The following is an 18,320-nucleotide window of genomic DNA, read 5'->3' as shown; positions in this document are numbered from 1 at the left end:
AGCAGTCTTTGAAAGAACTCATATGGATAATGTTTGGTGTGCTAACAATACCAACTGCCTAAACACACACTCTTTAATAGCCCAACCATCCAAAGTAAAAACTCACATCATTTACAATGTCCTGCGTAATCCCAAATTTTCCATGTTTTAAATACAGTACCTCCAATACTCTCACATTTACATGCGTGTAAATCTTTGAAATCTACTTGTATTAAGTTTTATACATTTCTAAATTTAAAAAGACAGTTCTGCTGTTGATTCTGAGCACTGGATTACAGCTTCTAACCTTTCTGTAGGAGAAATTTAATTATACATCAGATCACATTCAAAACACAAGCCCCATTTAGTTTCCTTTAAAGCATTTCAGCCTTAATATCTCAGCCCAAAAGATCATTTAAAATTAACTCAGCTATACAACCACTTATGTTAACCTTGTTTGCTGTTAAACCAAACCTCACAGAAACTGAGTAATCCCAATCGCCACTTCCTAACACAGATAATATAATGACCCAAAAGTAATCTGACTGAATTTCTGTTTCAGAACATAATTATAGCATTGCAAATGTATTTTTTTCTCCATGAAAGCAAAAAATGCTGCAGCAAATTTTGTATTATATTCCTCTATAATACACATTTACTTGAAGCATTCCTCATTTGCCATTGTTTTTTTGTTAATATGCTATGCCTATATTTATTTAATAACATGGAGTTTATACAAGTAGAAAAAAAACAAGACCTTTATGTGCCAATCATAAACCAAAATAACACCAAGAAATCTTCTCAACTTCAACATATGCAGGATCAAGCCCTGAACTGACATTATCCATCACTCTGTGTGTTTAACACAAAATTAATTTGGTATTTTAAGTTTTTACTTGTGATTGTATTTACTCTTAAATCCCCTTGGGAGCATAAAACATTCACAGAATGAGTAAGATGGGCCACTGCATATGGCAGAGTAATTGCATGGGAGCCAGGATTCTCTATAAACATTTTTTTTCCAAGAGATTTTGCTGAAAATAATGAAAGTCAAACTCAGTAAAACTCCTTGACAGAGCTCAGAGAAGCACAGATTCGTTCCTGCACTGGTCACAGGGTAAATAATGTACCTTTCTGACCCCTAGCTGTGCAAAATGCCAGCCCTCGGTGCAGGGATGAAGCAGCGACCTGCTGCTGCCTTCTTGTCCCCAGACTGCCATCAGCGCTTGAGCACCTGTGACACTTTGCCAATATTAACTAATGGCTCAGGCATAAATTATTGCACATGCCTGCCTAAAAACCACACTTCCTAGGGATGTACCTGCCATGAAAAGGTGTGGTCCTGCAACTAGAAAAGATATTGATTCATTCCTTCCTTTACTCAAAACCATTCTCGGCATCATACCTGAAGAGGGGAGCTCTTCTTTATTTCCCTGACAAAAGCTGCATTTTTTCAACTTGTAGTTTGTGATAAACACACTCACAGGGATAAAAGAGCAACAGTTTATAGCTTACACACACTGATAAAAACACTGGAATTGCAGTCATGCAGGGGAGGCAGTTCACCCCTCTGCATACTGAAACCAGCCCTACCTCCATCACATTGCCTGCAACCTATACATACACCCAGAGTAAGTACATGTAAATTAACTAAAATCCTATGTAATCTGTAGCTGTGTTTCAGTTGCTTTGGGGGTGGGATTAAACCAGTGCCAGAAGGCTAAATATCACAGTGAAAGAGCTGACTTGATTTCCAGCTGCAGTTGTGGACTAATTCATTAACCAGCTACAGGGAGAGCAAAAATATCCTTATTCAAAATTGCCAAAATTCTGCTTTCCAAAGCTTTTACTTCTTTGTGTCAATTATTTTAGATCTGCTATCATGTTGCCGACCTTTGGCCATGGATGAATACCTTTTGGATGCTACCTTTGCTAGTTTGCTAGCATTATGAAAACTAAACCAATGGAAAAAAAAGCATGTTTCCTCATATTTTGCTTCCCCCTTTTTTTTTTTTTCCTTCCCCAGGCAGCTCTTCACATCACCTCCTGGCTACTGAACCATGATGAACTCCAAATGCATCTCTGGCAGGATGAGTATCCCAGCCCTTCACCATTCCATCCTCATTATTCTCATGCTGGTTTCCTCCTGCACTTTTGGACAGAGCACTGCTTTGTCAGTACCACAGTGCATGTGTGTAACTCTGCTAGAAGATGTACCAAGAAATGGGCCAGCAGAAAGTCATCATATAAATCCACCCCAGCTGGAGAAGCTGAAGCAGTCTCACAAACCCTCTGACATACCCACAAGATGTCATTTCCCTGGATTAGAATCACAATGGAAATATCTACCACCTTCAGGTAGTAGTAGACCAGGACATCTCAGTCTCTCACTGGGTGAATGGTGCCATCAATAACAGGACAGCAGTAAGACCTCCAAAGGTGAATCCCTGTTGTCCAGCAAAGCACCAAGCTCAAAAGCTTCCCAGCACCCTGCAGTCACAGAGATTCCCACAGCATTCCTCCTGTGCACTCACCTGCCGGACTGAAACAGCACAGGGACTCTCTAGTCCTGTGAAGAAACACATCTTATGTGGAAAACAATGTCAGCCCTCCTGTTTTATCAAAGAATAGGACCCCACTGAAGCCATTAAAGAGCAGGATCCTTCCTCAAGCAGCCTTACAGATAATGACTGTTGGAGGAAATTAACAGCATTGCAACACTGTAATTAAAGGAAATAAACAAACAGCAATCCATAACAGGCCAGCTAAACATACAAATCCAGAAAATCCATTTTATATTAATAAAGGATGGTGCATTACATTTCAAATGAAACCTGAAAATGACACTTGTCCTTCATAAGAAACTAATCACTTCACTAAGCCAACAGCTGAGGTTAACTGGGTAACTAGCCTAGTCACTCAGACACAAAAATTGTCTGCAGAGAATTGGATATTAGTTTAATATTATGGAATTAAGATGATACTAGATGAGGATCAATATTTGTTGAAATATAAAGTGTGATCACTAATTCACATTTCAAGAATGCACTGCTCCACGTTTGTAATCCAGAAAAAGTTGCAACAGATTTCTGAGGAGCTTTTTTTCTTCTGGAAAGATAAAAAGTGATTTTTGTGTGTATTTTACTAAGATCTGGTTTATTTCAACCAGAAATCTGGATCCTACAATTAAGTGGTCCCAATGTTACTATGATGAGCCTCTAAAATATCTAGTATAACACCATCATCCCACAGTGAATAACTCATAATTGTCCTTCTGAATGAACACCTACCTGCTATGAGGATAAGGAATGTGGCAGCAAGTTCTGAGTCAAACTGTGTTATCTCAGGGAAGTGTGCAAATCAAAGATGTGCTCCATAAAGAGAAAGGTGTTATAGTAACTGCTTGAATACCTTGCTACAGCAGTATGGTTTGTATTTAACCAGCATTGTTTGTGTTTCAGTAATACAGAAAAGACATCACTTATAGAGTCCAGCAAAAATATACAAGGTTTTATGATTGGAGCACAGTTGCATTTTCCTTCTAATTGAAATTCTGTGACTGAATCACAGTGATGCTTCCACCCTGGCGGTCCTAGCAACTAGTATTCACTAACTTTAGCCACATTACTTACTAAACAAAATCTAAATAAAATCTCAGGACCAAATCCTGCTGGCATAAAACAGCCTTAGAAAATGTAATCAATTTAACAGATCGGTTTACACCAGCTAAAATTCTACCCTGAACAGTTGTGATGCATGTCTGCTTCCTGTGAATTTTAAGAATTCCTGAAGAAACTACAAAAAATACTACAAGAAGCTCATTATGATTCACCAATACTCTCTCATCTGCTCTTTGTCTTTGAAGTTTGCTGCCTGAATGGTGAAGCTGAACTTTCTCTCCTCCAGTCAGCATATGCATATCACATTTACTGGGACTGCTCCTGTCAGGAGCACAGCACAGATTTGTAATGGGATTTGTGAGGAAATCCACCTGCTTCATCTGATCCAACCACCAGAGTGCTGTCAGGAGATCCAGCCACTAGCCTTCAATCCTCAGAAGTCCCAACACCTCAGGACACTGTCCTATTTTCTGCAAAGCTTGATGGAGCTGGAGCCCAGGCTGCACTTAGTCTGGTAACTGAACATGGACATAGGCTCAAGCACTAGTGGTGCCATCAATTCTGATTTTTTCACAGTGCTTCCCAACAAAATTTTGACTTATGACACCCACCATTCTCTCAATGCACAGTTGCAGTTTTGGGAACAACAGTTTCAGAAAGGTTTGCCCTAGAGGTGGCTAGCAGTTCCATACACGGGTACGATTTCAAAGCCAGTTAAAAAAAAGGAGGCTTTTACCTGTCACTGAGCAGCTCATCAGTGCTGTTTAAAGTCTCTTGGAGTTGAAACTGCATCAATTTCAATGTTTCTGCCCTACCCTAGTTCCCAAACTCTCTCCAGGAAATGTTTGGGGCAGTGCTACTTGTTGAACAGCACAAACACACTGGAAGCAACACTCACAATTCCATTGTTTAGCTGATTAAGCTCCAATGCCTGGCACAGTCCCTGGTGCTGTTTACTAATGCACACACACTGCCTTTGAGGATTTGGGCCTCAGTGCTTTCTGTAGCAAACTCATTTACTTTGCAATTAACCTCCCTGTTCACATTGACTATCCCTGCTCATTCCTCTCACCAGTCACTTCTGAAAGCAGTCCTCTCTCTCCACGCCTGCCAGCTGTAGTGTCCACGGGTCTTTGGTCACTGTCCTTCAGAGCAGAGGCAAGGATCCACAATTTTGTTGTTTGCTCTCCTCACTGCACAACTGCAGTACTAAATCACTGTATTTGAGGGCTCGTTCTTAATATGCAGATCTTATCAAAATATATTAGTACCATCAAGTAGAAAATTGACACCTTTATGTTCCTTCAGATATCATATATCCTTTTTAACTCTGTGAGAGACTTGAACCCTACAATTTATCCTATAGTATGCTGTAATCAGGAGCATCAATCTTTTTAAGGCTGTCTGATGTCTAATGCCTGCAGTCACCATCCTTATTAGCCAGAGGTTAGAGGAATAAACACAGAGAAGTACTCATACAATGATAAAAAGGAACATTTTCTTTCTAATCATATAACTTGAGCAGACATGCCTTTTTCTGTAGGAAGAGGCTCAGAAGTCTTTGAGTATTTAAAACACTTCAGCATAAGGTGCTACAATTACTTAATCAGTTATTACTCTTAAAAGGCCATCAGGAAGCTCGTTAGGATTTCTTAATGGCTCCCAGGCGAGCAGAAGGTCAAGATCTGAACTTTACCTGAGCAGACATAGGAAGAAAGGCTGTCAGTGATTCATCAGTTCATGGTGATCTCACATGCTGATTATTTTGCTATGCTTGGGGGCATAGCTTGGGGTTGCTGAGTTTGGGATTTTTTTTCTTTTTTTTTTAATTGAAGTTTACTGCCTGGTACAGTAATAAATCACAGCAGTTAAAATAGTTTTATAAATTATATATTTCAAGCACTTTTTGAATCATAATTTTGTTCTTCAAACAGTGCTAGTCAGAACATCAGGGAAAAATATTACTAAAAGACATGTTTTGGGAAATATTTGGGATCAGGAACTGTATTTCTGTAGAGGGAAAAGGTGTTAAATGTCCTTATTACTGAAGCTTACAGATGAACTTCAGATTTAAAAAGAAAGGCCTTGGAAACTGTTTATCCACTGGAATATTTCTAAGTGTACATAATCAGTAATCCTCATTTGCTATAGCTTAAAAAGCAATTCTTCGAGAACACACAGTGGAAACAAAACATTTTTTCTGTAGATTTTAAGCACATTTTTCTGCCTTTGGTCTTTATTGACTGTGAAGATTATGCAAGCTCTGTTAAGTCATTCTGTAAACTTGTTTAAATCCCTTTCAAGGAAAGGAATTTTCTAACTTCTTCCAATTTGCTGTTTATAATGGTCTTGACTGATGAAAGCTGTCATATATGCAAATCAACATAAATATTTAAAGGCTGATTCCACAATGCACAGAAATCAAATTCAATCACCTGAAACCTCAGTGATTCTGTAAGGTGAAGAAATAACAATATAAACAGCAGATAGCTGTCAAAAGAAAAAAAAGAACTCAATGAATTTATTTTCTGTATTATTCTTTCCCCATTAAAAGCAATAACATGGCATATGGATACAACCTTCTATTTCAAGTCATCATATCTTCTTTATATTATAAAAAGCCCAGTGCACAGATTTATTAATGTAGCCAAAATGAAAGGCATACCTTTATCCACCAAGTGTTATCATTTTCAAATAAGACATGTCCTCTAGGGAATACATTTGAAGGCCTTTTTTTATTCATTTTTTGGGAAGGGTTTACTTTTGAGATAAATAACCACAATATTAGATCTGTATTTTTGAAGTTTAACTTATAAAAGATGCTTATTATAATGCTAAGCAATAAAACATATCTTTTGGGCAGTATATATACATAATAAGAATCTCCTGTTGCACGTGGTATAGAATACACTGGTTATAAATAAGTCTTCAGCAGAAGATGAACAAAGTATAAAATCAGCGAGTTTATATATTCAATACTTATTTCAATGTAATTTTTGGTTTATAGGATATGAATACATCTGCATCAAAGAACACAAATCTGATTTTTCCATTATTAGTCATCACAAAAATTTATCACTCACTCCCAGAAAATGAGCTTTTTAAAAGTGATGCTTATTTGTGAATAAGAAGTGTCTCCAACACTGCCTCTCCTTATATTGCCTCTTTTCTGTATTTAATAGCCAAGGATGCATTTATCATTCAAATGAAAATTGAAATCTTTGCATGTAGTACCAACCTGATTTTTCTTCATTTGTCTGACTAAACTATTTTTTCATATGGGTTTTGGCATCTTTAAAGTGAAGTAAGTGTATATTGAAACATTACAACAGGGGAAAATGCCAGGGTCCATCCTGCAGATGTATACAACAAAGCAGCCTTGGACTTCTATACAGGAAGAGCAGTAGTACAGCTTTGTAAGGACAGCAGTTAAGCATTCAGACAGCTTGGAGAAGCTGCATATGTACTCAGTGACATTTATGGGATGCTTATTTATTATTTGGTACACACAAACTACTTGCATGCACATCACCTTGTGAGTTTGTTCCCTCTGGGGACCTACACGATGACGTTTTTCGGTTTCTTTTCCTGAACTAGTGCTCAGTAGCGGTGGGACAGATTCTGGTCTGTGTCCATCAGACCAGGCAGCCACTCCTTGTGTCAGGACACCTCCGTGCCTCAGCTGCTGTTTGGCACAGACCTGCGGCCACCAGGGCTGTGGGAACCCTGGATAATGTGTTCCTACACCGTAATCCCTCCCAGCACAGAGCAGCCACCAGTGCAGCATCTGGAAGCCAGCAGAGCCTTTCCCAGGCTGAGGAATGCTTGTTATCACCCAGTCCACTGACCACTCGCCTCAGCCAGCATTTGGACCCAACATTCACCAAGCAACAAATGCAAGAACCCTGCAGAGTCATTCTCTGTCTACCTGCAATGCCTCACCAGAGGCTTCTTGCAATCAAAGGCTGCTCAAGGGCAGGCTCAATGCATCAAGATCATAACTGGGTTTTTTAGTGTCTAACAAAGGGTGGCATAATTATACACATTCTGCTTCTTCTTAGGTCTCCCAGTAAAATCCATGGTCAGAGCTTACACACCTCACAGAAGTCATACTTAAACTGAAAATGTGATGATTAGCACAGAAAAATGAAGATTGGTTTAGATGAACAACTTGTACTGGTTACTTCTGGAACCCATAAAGCTAATGAAATAAGAGCTATAAATATCTGAATATGAAAACTTTTCTTTGAAAAAAATACTTAGAACACCTTAATAACTATTAGAATTTGCATTTCTAGCAGACCCTCTGATCATAATATTCATACAGATTTCATTTATAATTTTAAACCCAAAATATAATCTAGAAAATATTTTGCTATGAAAGGGTGTATTTTAGGGAATTCTCTTCTGACACTTCCCAATCTAGTTTCTCAAGCCTACCTCACATGTTGCAGTCTAGGTTGGAAATGAAGGCTGCAGATTTACAGCTGATTACAACTGAGAATGTTCTCAAAGACACCAAATACAGCTCTCCAGTTCAGTTTGAGCAGAATATTGATAGAATATTTCTGTTGACACAAAAGCAGTAAATCTGTTTTAGAATATGTTCCAGGGAAAACATCAATTGAAAAATTGATATCAACTAGAGTTGATTAATGTATGAATTGTTTCAGAGCTGCATGCAATCCCCCAGCTATAGTTCTATTTCTTTACTTGAACCAGCTTGCCAATTATCATTATGCATAACTATGAAACTGGGACAAAATTTTGATGATGTTTACATCTTATCTAGTATGCACATAAATTTAGTCTAGTATTTAAAAAAAAAGAAAAAGGAAAAACCTGTCATTAAAGTGCCTTATGACTGGGCACAGAACAATACGTTCTGCACAGTGAAGAGCATCTTTAGGTATGTGTACCTACCCCATGACTAATCTTGAGCCCTGCAGTTGATTGTACAAGACAAGCAGTAATGTGTGCCCACACAAAATACAGAAATGCAGGATTGAATTTTAGATATCTGGCTTTAATATTGCAGTAGCCATATCACCTATGCAGATTATCAACATAAATCAAATCATTGTAGTAGTCTTCATTCAGAATTTGGAAGGTTCAAAGGCTAAGAGCAGAGCAGTTTGGATCTTCAAAAAACAGTGCTTACAACTGTCAGTGTGGATGCTAAAAAGTTATTTTAAAGGTCTTCTTATTGCTATTCAGATATGTTTATATGCATAGACTGCTGCATGCACATATGTTTACAAAATAGCTAATTCTCCAGTGAGCACTGCTTAATTCTTGGGAGGGTCAAACTGGATTTTAATGGTGCTGCATGTTATGTTAGGAGCTCTGGTTCCTGCAAGTGCATGCATGCATCTGTGCTTCTTTTTAACATTAACTTGATGTCGTAATAAATTTAATTAGACATTTTATGTAAGTTATTCCTAATCCATGGTAGGTGTACAATATTTAGATAGTGAGATCCTAACTCTTGAACTCTAAAAGAGGGTCTACAGCTTCTATTCTGCTTTTTAACAAATGTGATACACTGCTTTTCATGGATAGACACATAAAGCAGTAAAACTAAACCTTTCACAGTGTAGCACATTGAGATTTTAAAATTAAAGCCCTTCAGCATGCAGATAAAAACATTTTGAATGTCTTTTTTTTTCCCCACAGAAAAGTCAACATATTCCCTAGGACGAGTGAGTAAAATTAACTTTGCAGGTAATGACTGAGTCTTCTAAAATGATCAGTTGTGACATAATAAAAAGACTTATCAATGTTTATTCATGTTAAATGCAAAAAGAAAAAAAAAACAAAGCAAAAAAAAAGCAAAACAAACAACAAAAAACCAACCCAAACCAAACCAATCAAACAACAAAACCCAAAACCAAAAAGCAAACAAAAAACCAAAACAAAACAAAAAAACCCCCACAAAAACAACAACAACAAAAAATCAACAACAACAAAAAAAAAAAAAACCACAAAAAAAATAACACACACACACAAAAAAATGCCCAAACTAAAAAGCCCCAAGCCTTGCAGCCCAAGGCAATACAGTCCACTAGAAAAACTCAAGTAGGGAAAAGTGCCTACATTCTGTCCAGCCTTTAAAAGCTTTCTTTTTTTTCTCTGTTTAGGTGCTTTTTACAGGAGACTTTTGCAAAACCCTGGGTAGTGAATAAGTAGATTCAGATGATGAAATTTTTTAACCACTGTTTTCAAGGAAGCTAATCTCACATGCAAGCATTTGCATAAGTCAAGTTACTCAGTTTATTTAGTTGTAAACTGGTCAAAACAAAGCATACATTTAGACAGAGGAACGAACTGGAGCATCCTCCCCAGCAAAGCCAGGCAAGTGCATACCATGGACAGCACACATGGGCAAGAGTCCAGAAAACAGGGCTGAACAGGCAGAGGAACAGCCCCTAATGCTTTGAGCCTGGGTAGCCCAAACCACCATCCAAGGGAGCACCTGTTTCACAATCTCTAGGTCTCTACATTCACTTTCAAATTTGCACACAATTCAGAGTTAAAATAAATAAATAAAATAAGAAAACTCACTAAACTGCTCTGGGTGAGTAAAATGCATATGAACTGAAAGTGAGAATGTAAATGGATGTCATGGCAATAATTCTGGAACTAATGGACAAACAGGAATTGCCAAATGCAAAATAACAGAGAAATTGATCTGGGTTTACGGACCCAACTGAGGGACCAATAAAAATATTAGACTGCTGGAAAGGTGCTGTCAGACATAAAGCACCTGTTTAACATTCTTGCTAATTGTGAGTGAAGGAAATGGCCCCAGCAGAAATTGGTTGAAGATGATTAAATTTAATTGCAATGCTATAATACAAAGTGCTACACATTCACTGAATTAGAATCAAAATTTCTCAGAAGTGATAGATTCCACAAAAACCAGGTTTAATACAAGAAATGAGCAGCAAGGCTACATGTGGCACAAAGCACATTCCCATTTTCTGAAAGGCTACATGTGGCACAAAGCACATTCCCATTTTGTGAAAGTTCTTTCTGCCTCTCACATGTTGCAGCATTGCACAAAAAGCACCATAATAGGAACCATGAAATCAGGAAATAAGGTCAGTGTAAGGTGGAGTGTGGGCTGCAGGAATGCTCATATTCTCCAGCACAGTGGAGGCAGGAGGGCTGGTAGGAAACACACACAGCCCACTCTGGGACACAAAGTGCCAGGGATCAATGAGACCAGAAACAGTTAGCAGGAGTGCCTGCCCTTGGTTTGTGTAAGGCAGATACCTCTGTAAGCCAGCTCCAAGCCTTCAGAAGAGTGCACAGAATCCCCCCTGGCAGGCAGCCACTGCTGCTGGAGGCAGCTGCCAGAGGCTTTTGGCACAGAAAAGTGAAAGTACAATTTTCCATCTTCTTTACCATTTCTCCCTTTTTTTCTTTCCACAAAATTTTGTTAGTGCAGTTGGGGTTTTTCCCCCCTTTCCTTTTGTAGGACTATTTATTAGAGTTGCTGATTTATTATCAACCCCTTTAGACTGTATTTCCTAACTTAAATTTTACTTTTCATGCATTTTCATAGTAATGCTGCAGCACACCCTTCCTGTCTGCTTTCAGTGCTGTTGAGAGTGCAGTCACAGTGCTAAAGGATGCAGTCAGAAATGCACAAGTTATTTGGTCTTACAGTAATCACCCAGGTATCTGGTGGCTCCTCCTTTAACCTGCTGTCACCTAAGCCATATTTCACATGGTAAACATGCACCATGTCTAGCCTTTAAATGGCTTTCTGACAACTGTGCCTGGCACGTGCTTGCCACTGGCTGGTGGCAAACACAATACTGTCCCTTTGTGGCAGACTTGGTTATGCCTGTGTTTCTAGCATTGAGCTCAGGCAGGCAGAGACAGCTGCCCATGCCGTGTCCCTCCTGTTCTCTATTTACAGTCATTCAGTCCTCAGGCTCACTTCAGTTTTCAAAGTTTCCAAGTGCCTTGTGTTGTTGTCTGCTTCAGATAGTGCTAAGGTGCTACTCAGTCCTGGTTACATTTGCTTTAGTGCTAAAACAGCTTGCTTATGGCTCAGTATCAACTAAAGCATTATTATTTCCAAGTACCTGCAATGTGCTTAATTAGACCTGCTGGAGCAGCCTCTGGACATGGGGTGAGAGCTGTGCTTTTTTAAAGGTAACTCTGTGCAACAGAAAAGCCTTTCCTGCCCCCCAAAAACCCAAAGAACTCAGGCAAGCACCGAGTGCAACGGAGCAGCTGCTTGACAGCTTTATTTGAAAACAGCTCAGAGAAGTACATGAAAAATACTGTATTCAGCTGAAGCTGCAGGGAACAAGGGAAGAAAAATAATTAGCCAAGTCAGAAATTGGCTAAGGCACTGGGTCTTCTGAGCCTTCTATTTCCTTCAAAATACAAAGGGATCATTAAATACTGAGTAGCAAACGAGACTTTGTTTATCTTATCTTAAGAAGCCACAGGAAGAACAGTGTACCCTAATAACATCCTTGGCTTAGAAATTATTCAGAAGCAAGGGGGCCATCTGCTGAATTCCCAGTACCATTTTCTGCTGCATCCTGGAAGTTCCTTTAAAAGTTTTGCAGGCAAGTCCTTTTCAGTGCCAGCTCTGCCACGCTTGTGAAGCATGGCAGTAAAAGTGTGACAGTATTATCTATCCTGACTTCAAAAAGTAAAACCAGTACACTGATCAATGTAATCTATTCAGGATTCAAAAATCCTATCATCATTCTGAAGTAATATCTCTGTATCATAATGAATTTCCTTAGACAGCAATTTTCAGAGACAGAAAATTTGCTCATAATATGCTCCTGAATATAACTTTTCACATAAAATATAAAAGCTTAAAGCACAGAATCATCTGTGCTTTAAAATGAGCAGCTTCTTTCATTGGCTTACTGTCCATTATCCTTAGTAATGTTGGCCTCATGTTCAAACTCAGCATTTCCTTCCCCATGTAACTCCATCAGACTCCACTGATAAAGGATTTACTGGTGACTGCTTCTAATTCCACTCTTTCTGAATTCATCACTACAAACTTCATGATATTCACAGCTAGTCCCTTCTCCAATATGTAAAAGTGGGCAAAGCAAGGTTAAATTTTTAAAGGATTTGATGACAACATCACGACAAATTCATTACATACCCAAAGAGTGTTATCCTTGTAGTTCTATATATCTTGTTCTTGTTCAAACTGCTTCAGCTAAAGGTCTCTCTGCATACCAGGAACAAGGACCAGAATTTTTCTGGTACAATAATAGCAAAGTATGCAAAATAAATACTACATAAACACCCAGACTGAAAAAATCCTTGTTCATAAAACCATGAAATTTGATAAAGGTATTTAAAATATTCACCACTGTTCTCATTTCTTAAAGCATAGCCTTAAGTCTACTGACATTTCATGGTCTGTTAATACAGAACACTTTAAATATAGAAAGGTACATATTATCCATTAAAGGCTACATAGAATCATGCATAAGATCACTCATAGTGTACAAACAGAAGATTGTTTAATGGTACAAATGATAAAATCAAGTCTTCAAGGATGCTTCCAATTCAACATTTTAAAAATGACTACAAGACATAACTTGTATCTTTCAAAGTTACAATCAGGAGGGATTGAATAAAAGCACAGCACATGGAATACAAATAAATGCCACTTGCCTAAGACTTCCTTCTTAAGGAAGAGGCCTCAAGTTTAACTCAATAATTGGAGAGTTTGCATTGTGTGGGGTATTTTTTCATGTTTAAAGCAATTTTACTACCTCAGTCAATACTAAATCTCAATACGTATGACTCCCACACCCATAATGCACAACGTATCCGGGTGGTGGCTTTTGCTATCCACTATTACCAGCTTTATGCACACTGATAAGGAAGAGGGATATGGTCTGGAAAGTTATAAATTTGTAGGCACATGCAGATTACTCACTGCTTTCAGTATTTAATAGCAAACTATTACCCTCTGTGCCAACTGAGCATCCTTTATTTATCTCCTAAAATCTGAACTTCCGTATCAAAATATGAAAATAGCCTATATAAACCAACAGTAATTTCAAAATATCAAACACATGAAAAAGTTACAGAGCTACAGTTACCCAGCATTAATAAAATTTTATCATGCACCTTTACTCCCATGAGCTGTCCAACACACCCTCTCCAAAGGGCTTAGCCTATGACCTCAAAAGCCTGACTAGCTTCAAAGAGTTGCCCCCAAAAAACCAGAAGAAAACAAAGAAAAAATGTTTAAAAAATAAATATATGTAAAGAAATAAAATTTTTCCCTCCAGAATTCAGAATGAAAGCTAAAGATTGCTAAAAATTCAGTCCTTTCTGTAGAAATGGCCCCAAAATATATAAAACAGCAACTCCTGTTAATACAAATTTAGGAAACAAGATGTTCTGTCTTAGTGAAAAGTAATACAAAGTGCCCTTGCTACTTTTTTCAAACTTTGGAAAAATCACATGAAAGAGTGCTTCTATACAGTGAAAGAGACTTGAGATTAATTTTCAACTTCACAGCTTTTTCCCTTTTCCACTAAACCCTAGGTGGTTGGCTTAAGACTAAGATGGTTCAATGTAAAACAAAATCCTTTAAAAAAATACACCTTTAAAGAATAAGGAACGTGAATTTTCATTGGTCTTCTTCTCTGTTACTTACACATTAACAAAAATTGCTCCCACTCGGTAGCAGGACTACGACTATTTGTTTGTGGACCTGTGTTTAAAATGATGATTTGTTAGTGGAGTCAGACAAATTTATTTCATGAAGTATTTAGATGGAGAGGAATGGTGTGCATACTCACCAGGCAGTTAAAAAGGGAAAGAAATTGGAAAGTGAAGGATTTGGAACATAATATTCAGAGATAGTATCTTCCCAGGCTTCTGATAGTACTCTACTTGAATATCAGTTGCTGGAATTCTACTAAATCAGAAGTATTTACAATCAACCTTGTTCCCATTTTACATCTTTGAGATCTTTTTTCCATTTGACCTAATTTCAAACAGAGATCTCAGTAAATGCTGCCTGCATTTCAGGGGGTTCCACACACAGAGGTGGAAAGTGGATGAGCTCCATGGGCCAAAGACCACAAACGCAGCTCAGCCAATGACTGATGGATAATACCTGCGGCTCAGTTGTGTTACACTGCACACGACAGGCACAGCAGCACACGGGGAGAACTTGCAGGCGCTCTATCAGAGTGCTAGGGCACAACACAGAGGGGATTTTGGAAGCATAGTGAAATATGTGTCGGTTTTGTTCATTGGAAGTCGAGAAAGTGAAAGCAGACTTTAGTTCCCGTGAGGTATTTAGGGTGCGGGTGTGTTGCGGGGCACAACCTGGCATTGCCGATGCTCAGGGAATCCCACCGGCGGGCTCAGGCTGTCCCTGGTACCCGCGCAGGGCAGGCTCGGCGGATGGCAGCTCCGTGCCCCTCCGTGTGTCACGCACCGACACCGGGCACAGGGAGAGTTCGGCCACGGGGGCGGTTCCGGTGCCGCAGCCACGGCGGAGCAGAGGCAGCGGGGCATGGTCGCACCCGGGCACCTGCGCGCTGCCCCGGCACCGCTGCCCCGGCAGCGCAGGGCTCCCGCTCCCCTACGAAACGCCTTGAGCCACTCACGGACACCGTCTAGGGTAGCTCGACGGGTCTGCCGTCTCCGCAGGACCCCCCAAACTTCCCGCGTGTCCTACCTAGACGTCGGTCTAGACAGGTAGTTCACAACGCGCCTCTAGACAAACTCGCGAGTGCATTTTTTGGCACACGAATCCACGAGAACGATCGCTTCCCTCCTCCGCCGCGTCAAAACCTTGGACAAGGTACTAAACCGCGACACCTGGAGCCGACACGGCGCCTTCCCCTCTACCAGCTTCCAACTTCTCACCAAAGCGTCAGAAATTAACCTCTCCCTGGGCACGAGCCCGAGACGCGGATAACCGCACGGATAACCCCAGCGAAACCGTACCCCCACCCCCGCCCCACTGCCGAGCGCCAGCACCGCCCCCAGCCCGGTCCCCGCGGCCACTCGCAGGCGGCCGCCGACGGAGAAACTTTTCCGAGGCGCCCGGCGAGGCAGCGCCCACACCGGGGCCCCGCAGAGCGGCACCGAGCCGGCGCCCACGCCCCGCGCCCCCCGCAGCCGCGCCGGCCGCCCCCAGCGTGGGCATCCGCCCGCACCGCTCCTACCGTGCGGGGGGCAAGTGAGGGAGGGGGCGAGGAGGTGGCAGTTACCGGCGAGCGAGCGCCCTTCTTGCAGAGCGGTCCCCTGAAGACGCCTTTGATGCCGCGGTAGTGCCCGTTGCTGAGGTGCCGGGAGCTGATGACCAGGTAGCACGCCATGCGGGCCCCCCGGGCGGGCGGGCGCGGGGCGGGAGCGCAGCCCGGCTCCTCCGCGGCGGCGGTGCGACCTCCGCCGGAGCAGAAGCCCGCATGAAGGAGCGGGCGGAACCGCAGCAGCGATCTCCCCGCTCCCGTCTCATCCAGCGCCCGGGTGAGCGCTGCCAGCAGCAGGACGCACTGAAGGCGGCGGCAGCCGGAGCACATCTGAGAGAGCGCGGAGGCCAGTCCGCATGCTGCTCCGCGGGTGGGAGACGGGCCGGCGAGAAGAAGGGCAGAGCGCAACTTGCACAGTCCGCCGCCGCTACGGCCCTTCCTCCTCTCCCTCCTCCCGCTCCCGCTCAGACCAGGCCACCCGCAGCCGACATCCGTAGCGGAGTTTCTCGGCGGCAGCTGGAGCGGCGGCTGCTCCCCATGGCTGTCCCCAGCGCCGGGCTGGGCGGTGATGCAGCCGGCACGGTCCCCGCCGCTCCCGCACGGCCGCCGCAGTCGGCGCTGCGCCTCGCCTCACCTCCGCCGGCGGGGGGGGGGAGGCGGTGCGAGGGGGGCGGAGGAGGGGTAGGGCCGGAGCGGGGGCGGCCCCGGCTGCGAGGACATTGCCCCTCGCCGCCTCGGGGCGGGAGCAACGCCGACAACCCCGGGCGGAGCGGTCGGCGACGCGGGGCAAGGCAGGGAGTGCTCTGACCGCCCTCCTTCTCTTCGCCCAACTTTCCCGTCCTCGATGTCGGCAGGTAACGTCCCTTCCCCGCCCGCCTCCGGCTGCGCTTCCACCTGTCCCCGGCATCCCCTGACCGTCCTTCCGCTCCGCTGTCCCGTGGGCTGTCCCGGGCAGGGGACGTGCGCGCCACGGGCGCTCGGCATCCATCGCGGTGCCGGCCGGGAGCGCGGGCCGGCCCCGGGCCGCGGCGGGGCTGCCCGCCTGCCTGGACCCGGCTCCATCGCCCCCCTCAAAGCGCGTGAATTTAGGTGCGCGGCGGCATTTACCACCTCAGTGATTTACACAGAATGGCAGGTATGAAAATCTTCCCCCAGTAAATAGCTGGGACAGCTTGTTCCTCTCCCCTTCTGCAAGACGGAGGTGCGAGGTGCCTCGGACCCACTTGTGCAGACTCAGTTTCTTCTCATCGGGTCACAGGTATCCTGTCTGCTCTGCTGCTTGCTAAGTCGATAAAATAAATCAATAAGTCACACAGCCTTAGTAGTCACCTGCAGATCACCCATTTCTTCGAAGTAGATTGTTTTAAACTGTAGATAAGAATTCTTTCCGTTTTTTCACTTAATCTCCTAAAACCATATGCTTTCAGTTGTTTAATGAATGAAACTGATATGGCACAATCATTCTAATTTTAGATTCTCAAGAGCTTTATTCTATGAACCTAATGAAAATAAAAGGGAAATCTCACACAATCCACCAAACTGATAAAGAGATCATGATAAATCAAATGTTATTTTTTGACTGTTTATGTAACTTGGTGTTGTACACTCCTAGTATAGTGTTTCACATAACAATATGGTTTTACTGCATGTGTGTATATGTACGTATATACAAATTGTCAAATATATTATTATGTATTTTATTAATAAATATATTAACACTGTTATAAATAAAACATAATAATTCTGAATTTTGAATCACTAAAGGTGGAAGTAATATATTAAGAACGTCCGTATGTTAACCATCTTACAGTGTTTTGCAATGTAAAAAACTTTTAGACGGGGGTCAAATTAAGCTGGTAAAATTTAGGTGTGAAATAAATGAAAGGACTTGGCTCTTTGCATTATGTGTGGTTGAGCTGTGAGACTCCTGTCAAAGGGTGTTGTGGATCATAGATTAAACAGTCCCATGAAAAAGTACAGATCAGGCTTTGAAGCCTGGTAATAATACAATGCCTGTAAAAGACCTCTGAAGGACTTTTCTGAAGGAAGAAATTGCATTGTAGAGTTTGAGAAATTGTGATACTGTACTGATTAAAAAAAAGTAGTCCACTGTTAATTTGGTGGTGAAAAGGAGCTTTTATGATTTCCTCCTACAAGTCACAGAAGTCACAGCTATGTGAGTGACTTGAAATTTATTCTTGTTGGCATATATATTTTCAGTTCTTCCTGAAATAATTCCTCTGCAAGCCTGTTAAAGATAAAAGTATTATCTTCACTTTGAATTTTGGTCTGCAGCTTAACTTTCTGACTCTGTACTGAATATGTATCTGGAAGTAAAGACAAGCACCTTTTCTCTTTGGCAATGAAATGAACTTCCAAAAACTTTGCTTCTCTATGATGCAGCTGTTGTTTCCTAGAATAGAAACAGAATGAGAATTTACATCTCATCTCAACCACTTGCATCGAGGTCTCTGTTCCTTTTCTGTTGAGAAGA

The 18,320-nt window shown here is 41.8% G+C and overlaps 1 protein-coding gene across 1 annotated transcript in view; it reads right to left on the bottom strand.

Annotated features, from left to right (window-relative positions):
• Positions 1-16,399, bottom strand: part of ZNF804B (zinc finger protein 804B) — a 219,768-nt gene extending 203,369 nt beyond the window's left edge. The window contains exon 1 of the mRNA XM_054274234.1: positions 15,800-16,399. Within this exon, the coding sequence (XP_054130209.1) occupies positions 15,800-16,156 (357 nt within the window). The 5' untranslated portion in view covers positions 16,157-16,399. The remainder of the gene's footprint in view (positions 1-15,799) is intronic.
• Positions 16,400-18,320: the final 1,921 nt, after the last annotated feature.

This window comes from Melozone crissalis, unplaced genomic scaffold, assembly GCF_028551555.1.
Source record: "Melozone crissalis strain CALT ecotype California unplaced genomic scaffold, PUWL_Pcris_2 ptg000016l_1, whole genome shotgun sequence".
NCBI lineage: Eukaryota > Metazoa > Chordata > Aves > Passeriformes > Passerellidae > Melozone > Melozone crissalis.
The sequence above is the reverse complement of the archived record's forward strand: the minus strand, read 5'-3'. Positions and strand labels throughout refer to the sequence as shown.